The 9,337-nt window shown below is 38.2% G+C and overlaps 1 protein-coding gene across 1 annotated transcript in view; it reads left to right on the forward strand.

Annotated features, from left to right (window-relative positions):
* The window catches only part of itpk1b (inositol-tetrakisphosphate 1-kinase b), a 42,730-nt gene that overhangs the window by 10,486 nt on the left and 22,907 nt on the right, over positions 1-9,337 (forward strand). The window contains exons 3-5 of the mRNA XM_083543725.1: positions 724-748; positions 4,875-5,000; positions 8,908-9,025. Coding sequence (XP_083399851.1) covers positions 724-748; positions 4,875-5,000; positions 8,908-9,025 — 269 coding nt within the window. The remainder of the gene's footprint in view (positions 1-723; positions 749-4,874; positions 5,001-8,907; positions 9,026-9,337) is intronic.

Below are 9,337 nucleotides of genomic sequence, written 5' to 3' on the forward strand. Positions count from 1 at the left end.
GTGTGTGTGTTTTACATAAAAGTTTTCAGCATTCTTTAACTAATGTCTTCATTCCTTCTATATTACATTAATTCACTCCCTCGATATGTGGAATTGTCAGGATTTTCTCCTTTTAAGAGAAATTTTTGAAGCTATTATTGAGTTTAATAATAATAATAATAATAATAATGCTCTCAGACTGCAAGGCGGACACTAAACAAACTTGCTGTCTGTCCCTTAATACGTTCCTGAGTGATCTCAGATTTTAACACGGCTGTTCCTGACGTAAAAATAAATACATTTGCTACACGTTTGTACGAAACCGAAAGCCCTGTACTGAAAACGTTTGTTACCGTTACGATAGCGTTACACCCCTATTGAACACCTTTGGGAACATCATCTCAGTAGAGTGGAGGTTAGAACAGCAAATGGAACGGACTAAATGTGGAATAGGAATTTCAGAAAGCACATACCATTCTTCTGTCTACAAACCTTTCTCTATGTAGTGTAGATTGTCATAAGTGGGCATTGAATGTTATTTGAATAGAATAAATGTGTGACCTTTCTGATTGGATATGTTATGTTTTTTTGTTGATTATGAGATATAAACAATTGTCTGTGATTCAGGCAACAGTAGTTTTCATATCTCTAGTTTCTATTTAAAAAAAGATAAAGTTGTTCTTGAATTTGTGTAAATATCAAGGAATATATTGTAATGTCTACGTTTGTGTTTTTCTCTTTCAGGAAACGAGGCATCGAAGTGGTTCAGGTAAGCACATTTTGTTTTTCAATAGAAAAGCATCATATCGGATCATTCAATCCGTCAATACCGTTGTATAGAATCCAAAACTTTCAAACTAAACTCGGTTTGCTTATGGCAAAATTTAAAACCTTAAGAATTCAAAGCGAGCAAATGTTAACCCTTGCATGCAGAGAGTTTTCCGGTTTTCCAAAGATAACTTGTTTGCTTAGGTAGTGTATATGTTTATGCGAAACTGGTTTCTAAAAGATCAGACTCCTCACCCTGAAGCCTAAAACGTTTCCTGGCCAGATTGAAGGTCAGAGAGGAAAAGAAGAGGCATCATTGACTTCCACAGTGTGCAAAATGTGAGCCGCTTCTTCTGAGGACACCACACTTGTAAGATTTATAGACTTGTGTGTATTCGAGTGGGGCTTCTTTTGTGCATGTTGAGCCCAACAGCTTGATAATTTTTATTTTTTAATTTTTTTATTTTTTTTACGGTGAACCTGTGTGATGGTTTCTGCTTCGAAGCTTCAGTCTTCATATAAGAATCGAAAGCGAAAGCAGCTACATCTCTGAAATCTGTGGTCTTTTGGTCTTCACGTCCTCACCGCGCAGCAGGAGATAATCTTGATCATCTCCGAAAATCATGCAGCTGACTGTATTTCCTAAACATCTTTAGTTTATAATCTCCTGTACTGGCTGAAACCCAGACACTGCACAGACACATTCCTTTTCGAAGGTGTGCGCATTTCATTGAGGATTTCTCAGTAGACACTACACAGAGCCTGTCTTAGACAAGAAGCACCAATCATCCAGCCTTGGGTTTGTCTGTGTGCATAGAGACGAGTCAGTACACTTTGGCCACAGAAAGTGCCAGATATGAATAATTATTTTAGTTCAACAAGGACATCTGTATCACAGATCTTCTCCGTTACTGTGGCTGTAGTTGTGTAACTGGTGTATGTCCTGCTGTACTGACTGTCTGCACATCTGCTTTGGATGTGCATAGCTGACATTTACTGAACCGGAGAGGTCAGTTTTCTGATGATGTCATTGCTTCAAATTGACCGTTCCCACAAGAAAACCGAGACGGATGCTTATTTTAATGTGGGAACAACAACAGGTATTTCCCATAAGGAATTCATTATCTGTGTTTGGATCGGTTTTTTTTTCCCTCGAGTTTGTTTCTATTTTTTTTTTTCTTTTTTTTAAGAACGATTACCAATATAGCAGCAGTGTAGTAAGTTCCCTTTAATGTGAATTGCACCATTCTTCTCTTGATGTATTTCCTTCCCTTTATCATTCGACTGTCACCTCAGAACAAGTCAGAGTTTTACAAACAGGGTTCTGATTTCATGGTTTATATACAGTGTGTGTGTGTGTGTGGGGGGGGGATGAGTATTTACTGTATTATATGCTATTTATTATATGAATATGTACAACTATTTTCAGTTTCCGTTACTTAGTATTCGGTTCATCCTCTTTTTTGGGTTAATGACACCGTGTTTTCCAGTCTGCACTGACCTCACAGGTTCATGTAAATCCTCATGATCCGTTTTAGATCAAATAAATTCCAGCGTCATCCGAATACATGTTTCAGTAAAAGATGAGACATGAGGAATATCGAACCTGGTGTACAAAGCACTTAACATGGTCGATATCACAATTTTGCTTGCATTCATATAGAGACTAAGTAAATGACACATTATCTATATGAATCATTTTCTTTCTTTGTTTTAAAGATTTAAAAAGTTATACGTTTTGTTTATTTTCTTTTTAAATGGAAAAAATATCACAGATTTTTTTTTTTTATGTGGTCTCGGACCTCACTGTACATCTTCCTGTTTTTTTTTTTTTGTTTTGTTATATTTTTATTATATTTTGAATATTAACATATTTTAATTTATGACTTTTGCTGGAACTGGAAGTCCACACCCTGCTGTTTGTGGCAGTTTAATTGAATATTGAACGCAGCCTAGAGTAAATAATTTGATCCCTCGCCCTTTTCAGTAGGCTGTATCCAATTGTTCAGTCTATCTATCACATGACTGCATATTATTCTTATTTGCTAATATCGGCTCATGAAATATGAATGCAGACTCCGTGTCAATATTTTATGAAGGGAAAACATTAAAGAGCAGTGACCTCAGCACCGTAGCGGCCATATTATTATTTATTTATTTATTTTTAACCGCTCCTCCTACGTGTAAAAATGTTTAAATGAAATGATTTGATTTGCATTTTAAGGACCTTAAGGCTGCACCCTGACTGTATTCAGATTTTCATATTTAACCAAAGTGATCTAAGTCATCGTTCAGGTTTATTTTTTCCTCTTCAGTTTTCTCATTCGTTTATTTGCGCGCTCGGTGTGGTCAGTGTTTCCTCCACACCCTCTGTCTGAGAGGGCAAATGACTCATCACGTAACATGCACTTGATCTTCATCTGCTTATAAAATTTCGTTTCTTCATGTGTAGTAATGTTACTGATCATTTCCTTTTTTTTATGGGATATCCCTGAAGAAGGAGAAGAAATGATCATGTAATAAAACAGCCATACTTCTTCCACTCAGAGCAGTCAGCTTTCGTATGCCATGCTGGAAAATTGCATGTTGATAGAGAATAGGGTAAAGACCGGTACTTAGCACGGCCTGAGTACGTTCTCCTAATGATTGCGGGAGGACAGAGAACGAGGACAGATCGAAGGACTCGCCAGGTCACAGATATTGCTGTTTTGTGTTGCCTGGTGTGTCAGGTTGCCCTAAGTATCATCTGTTTCATAATTAAATCATCAGCTGTGTCTGCAAGACCTTTGCTGTTGACTTGTCATTACTTCAAACGAATTTAGAAAGATTAAATAGTAAAATTACAAGAACGCGGTCAGTTCAAATCCACTTGTTCAGTAAAGACTTTGTGTTGGATATTGCATCGGCAAGGAGCACGGCTTAGATTGTGTGTTCAGATTGAACGTGTTGCGTACCATGCCTTCTTTGCATGGAAACAACTGTCAAAACAGAGCTGTGTGTGTGTGGGTGAGTGGGTGGGTTTTTTTTTTTTTTTTTTAATCTGGGCCTGGTCCTTCCGAGTGATGTGAGCAGGAGATTAGGAGAACACAGAGCCCAGTGAACAGCATGATGTCAGCACATCAGCATTAAAGCAACAGTGGAAATGCTGGTGGGTATTTATGTGCTGTAATGGGTTTCGTTTCGTTCGTTAATTATCGTTAATCCTCCAGCAGTGTGTATTCACCTGAGCTCTCGGGGTGTGTTTTTTTTATTTTTATTTTTTTATTTTTTATTTTATTGAGCATGCTTGTTTGCTTGACCTTATTATTATTATTATTATTATTATTATTATTATTATTATTATTATTATTATTATTATTTATTAGTATTAATAAATAATAATAATAATAATAATAATAATTATTATTATTATTATTATTTATTAGTATTAATTAATAATAATAATAATATAATTTTAAAATCTTTTTAATGTAAAAATTCTATTCTTCTCAAATAGTTTGAGTAACTCAAAAAACTTTGAATATTGACTGTTTAAACTGAACGAATCCCAACTTATCTGCTGTTTTTGGTCAATGAGTGACTAAACTTTATTACATCGGGCTCAGGGGAATACGACTGCAATCTCACTTTTATACACACCTATTGCATCTCTCGTGTGTGTGTGTGTGTGTGTGTGTGTGTGTGTGTGTGTGTGTGTGTGTGTGTGTGTGTGTGTGTGTGAGAGAGACCCATTTTCCTCAGCAGCTCAGCACTGCCTAATTGACCCAGTGTGCAATACAGTTTTACAGCCCTCTTTGTCTCTGTTTCAGCTGTCGACCTCCATCTGGACTAGTATTATTTATGTGTACACCTGACTCAGAATGCTAGCACTTCCAAAATTAGGAAGCTTTCTATAGAAGTCTTTGTCGATAGATTTATTATTTTTTTTTATATTAGTGGCATCCAACCAGAAACTGCAGCATAAGCAGTGGGGTTCATACAGAGCTCATCGTAAAATATCCGCCCACTCGAAAAGGCGTAAATGTCAAGGGATCAGCACACCCAGCTTCAGGCATACTGCGAAATCTAGAGTTTTTTTTCCATATGAATATGCTATAAGCTGCTCTCTTTTACTTTGCTATCTTCAGCTCGACCTGAGCCAGCCTCTGGAGGAGCAGGGCCCGTTAGACGTCATCATCCACAAGCTGACAGACCTGATCCTGGAGGCGGACCAGAATGACACGCAGGCTCTCTTACTGGTTCAACGTGTGCAGGTGAGAACTGGCCACGGTGCAACATGGTATAATGCTTATTATTTAATAAGCATTTGTCTGTAAGGAGTAAAAGAAAAGAGAAGGGAAGTTTAGTCTGGCTGGTGTAGGGATTGATATGTTATGTCATTGTGCTAAATGTTTTCCAAAAGACCAGTTTAAACGTTTTTCTCGGGTCAATGCTGTGTCTGTGAAACCGCATGTTATTTAACACAACACACATGTTTTTTTTTACTTTACTTCCCCACATTTTCCCTGCAGTTTTATCACCTGCTAATTTTCACCAGTCAGCTCTTATCATACAGCAGCTGAAGCAGTGAAGGGCTAAAGGCCGATTTGTACTTCTGTGTTAATGTGTCTTTGTGTCGTGCTGCAGAGAGGGGGGTTGTGGGTAATCGTGGCATGCAAAGGCTCCAAGCCGTTCTTTGGTCCTATTGATTGGGCGACAACTGATAGGTTGGCTGCGAGGCGTGTCTGATGACTTTTCTTGAATCAAATTAGAATAATATATTTTTTTTCAATTTAGAGTAATACTTTGAACATGTTCAAAATCCTATACAATAAAGCGAGGCTGCAGCTTTCTCCCCAGCACGTTACAGAACAAAATCATGTTCGTGTTGTCTTGTGTTTTTTTTTTTATTCTACACTGAAGCCTCCTTCGCTGCATAAATGAGTCGATTTTTGTGTTGTTTATGCGATTAAGTTCAATTTACATCCTGTGTAAGAATCGGAATGCATATCCCCACTTGTTAGAAACATCAGACCACAAGACAGCTTCTTTAAAGCCGAAAGAGTTCTGACCTTCTGATCGCTATCTCAAAACGTTAAACATTGAGCTACCACTTCCCTATGAGTGTGATGCTACTGCAACTACTTACATAGAAGAAGAAATATTTCTCTCTCTGCTCTTAGCCATTGATGTCTGTGGCATAATTGGGATTCGGGCTCGGATGATTTCTGGTGGCGCCATTCGGAATCTACATTGTTTTCACTTCCAGTTCATAAGAAGTGTGTAGTTTATTTTAAAGCCTTATAATCTACACCAATATTTTGATCTATTGAGCGGGCTGCAAAGCGCTGAACTTGTATAGTAATGATACGTATTCAACAAACAAATGTAGTGTATATGCGAGTCAAATGTCTTTACCAAGAGAAAATTCTATGTCACAGCAGTAATCCATACAGAACATGCCACGTGTATTGGTTTTGAAAGCTGCTTACGCTGCACAGACGTGTCGCTTATGTCTGGCCTAGTTCTAGGTAACACTTAAGACCCATCTATTATGCATCACCCAACTGCATGGGGCTACATTTCTGAACATATAAGGAAGTTGATTCTTGCCCTGATTCCCCAAGCACTTTCTCAAAGTATAAATCTTTGCTTGAGAGAGTGCTAAAAAAAGAGAGAGAGAAAGAGAGAGACTGCATGGCACTGATCCTAACTGTTAGTGGACAATCAGAGTTTAGATCAGAAAGAGGAAAACTGGCACGAATGATGAATCATAATTAATCCCTATTTTATCCAGACCATGTTTTATTTATTTTTTCTTCCCCAAAAGCATTAAGTAAAATTGAACAATCCATATGATGTTATACATGATAAGGCTGTATAATGGTTCTTAATACATGAGTACATGAGCATGTGAGTACATTATAGACTGTTTACATTCCTAATCATAGCAGGCTATGTCATTTGAAAATATAATCACTGCACTGTTCTTCACATGGTTGCAATCGAGATTTCAGGGCTGTGTCCTGAGCTGCATAATTGGCTGATATCCTGTATAGTTCGGGGTGTGGTGTAATCATGGCTTATAGCATTATAGAAGTGGTACATGAAAAAATGAAAAAGCATTAATCCCACATTCACAATGACACAGCAAAAGCATATTTGCATCAATAATTTGCCTATTAGTTTGTGACTATGTCGACTTGTGTATAACAAACCTGTTGGGGTGTGTGTGTATGTGTGTGTGTGTATATGTGTGTGTGTGTGTGGAGGGGGGCGTTCTGTAATATCACACAATTTGCAAGCCACCAGTATGAAATATAGGAACTTGAGTTTAGCTGCACACCACAGTCTCAGTGCCGCGGCTTTCGTCAAGACCGTGCACATCTCCAGAGAATGTTTGACTAATCTGAAATGTAGAATCTAAATGCACTTTGTTCTCCAAAGGGCTGTATAACCTGCAAGCTTAAACAAAGATCAGATGATAAACGGTGAGCGATGTCTAATCATTCCCTCTTGCCCAATTTAACTGAGCTTAAAAATACAAAAAAATACAGTAAAACTCATCAGTTGGGTTGTTTTAGAAACAAGTATGGTAGTCAAACTACTCTGTAATCCTTTGTGTGTGTGTGTGTGTGTGTGTGTGTGTGTGTGTGTGTGTGTGTGTGTGTGTGTGTGTGTGTGTGTGTGTGTTATAGAGAATAGAGACTTGTAAAGAAAATCCAGCATGCTTTTGCTTTAGTGTTTTTCAGACATACACTATATGGAGAAACCTTCATGGACACCTGAATTATAAGATTCGAAGGCACCTTTGAAACAACCCATTTCCACATATATGCTGTTATAATAATCTCCACTCTTCTGGGAAGTTCCATCAAATATTGGAGTGCGCTTGTGGAGATTTTTTGCTTAGTTACAAGGGTATTAGTAAAATCAGGTTTACTAGGTGAGGTGAGGAGGCCTGGGGTGCAGTCAGTGTTTCAATTCATACCAAGGGGTTAAGGGTCAGAGCTCTATGGTAGGTCATTTAGGATCTTCCACTCCAACCCATGTAAAGTATATCTTCACAGAGATGGCTTTGTTTGTACATGCTGGAACAGGTTTGGGTCTCGTAGCTCAAGTGAAGGGAAAAATCGAATGCTACGGCATCCAAAAACATCCCACACAATTGTGTGCCTCCAAGTTTGCGTTTACAGTTCGGGGGAAGAACCACATGACTGGAAAAGTCTCCCAATACGTTTGTTTATTTAGTGTACTTGCTTTCGAAATAATGAAAAAAAGATTAAAGCTGCAATTTGCATTGCTTTTGATGAGAAAATATTAAATTTACCTGCGAGGTGACATGAATACACAATTTTTTTGTTGCCCAAGAGGTCAGACTTCCTTCCCCTTTTAGGCAATGACTTCCTGTGTGTGTGTGTGTGTGTGTGTGTGTGTGTGTGTGTGTGTGTGTGTGTGTGTGTGTGAATAGAGAAGTAACACAGTAGAAGAAGAACAGTGTTTTATAAAGAAGCACGGTCCTAATTCGTATTATTTACAACAGGAAATCAAATATCCCATTAAAAAATGAATGGCTTCGATTTTTACAAAGGAACCAACAAATAAACAAAACAGTGGAGTATTTGTTTCTTTAATTTCAGGCTGTTTGCCTTAAATAACACTTTCCTCGCTTCGGATCTGTGCTGGCTCGATCAGTGCTCTGCATTCCTGTGAACATGCTGATGCTCCTGCTGACAGCCGACGTGCATGAACAGCACACGTGCGTGCACGCTCGAAGCTTTTTTGTTAGATGGTGAAAAGAGATACGATTTCCTAAAATAGCAAGAACGAGAGAAAGCGAAGATGTTTTATAATTATTATAATCACCTAAAGTTCCTTTTTTTTCTCTCTCTCTCCAGAGCTCAGGTTCTCTTTTTAAGTGCAGCAAAAGGGCTTAAATGACTGTGTACTAAAGAAGTGATCAGTCTGAGTGATGTAACAGAGCCCAGGGTGTGTGTGTGTGAATGTGTGTATAGGTGTCTGCATTCCCAGGTGGTGCGGTGATGTGTGTTTTGGTGATTGCCATTGACTCCTTATTGTGCAGGTGTGCTGTGAATTAATTCAGAAGGAGATAATAAACTGGACAGGCAGCTTGTATTTGTGTGTATTTTCGATTGTAATCTTTGTTCTCTGGATGTGCAGGACTATATTGATGCTCACCCTGAGACCATAGTCCTGGATCCACTCCCGGCCATCAGGACACTGCTTGACCGCTGCAAGTCTTACCAGCTGGTCCACCGAATAGAGGCCCGCATGCAAGGTATAACAAAAACAACCCAATTTCTGTTAATTATATATTTCCTAATTTCCTTTTACTTTTCATTTCAGTTCATTTTAGTTGTTAGCTGTATATTAGATTCAATTCTCTAAAAGACAACTGAAGCCTTTTGAAAAGAGGTATGGACATGACAGATTTAAAAGGATGTAGATGTACATATGCGCTATAATCTAAACGAAATAAACACGGCTTTCTTATGCTCTGGTGGGGTGGGTTTTGTGAGCGTGATTTGAGTCCATGTGTCCTTTATGAGAGAAAAGTCACTGTATTTTAGACTAAAGTTCATAGAAGTGG

The sequence above is a fragment of the Silurus aristotelis genome (assembly GCF_946808225.1).
Source record: "Silurus aristotelis genome assembly, chromosome: 6".
NCBI lineage: Eukaryota > Metazoa > Chordata > Actinopteri > Siluriformes > Siluridae > Silurus > Silurus aristotelis.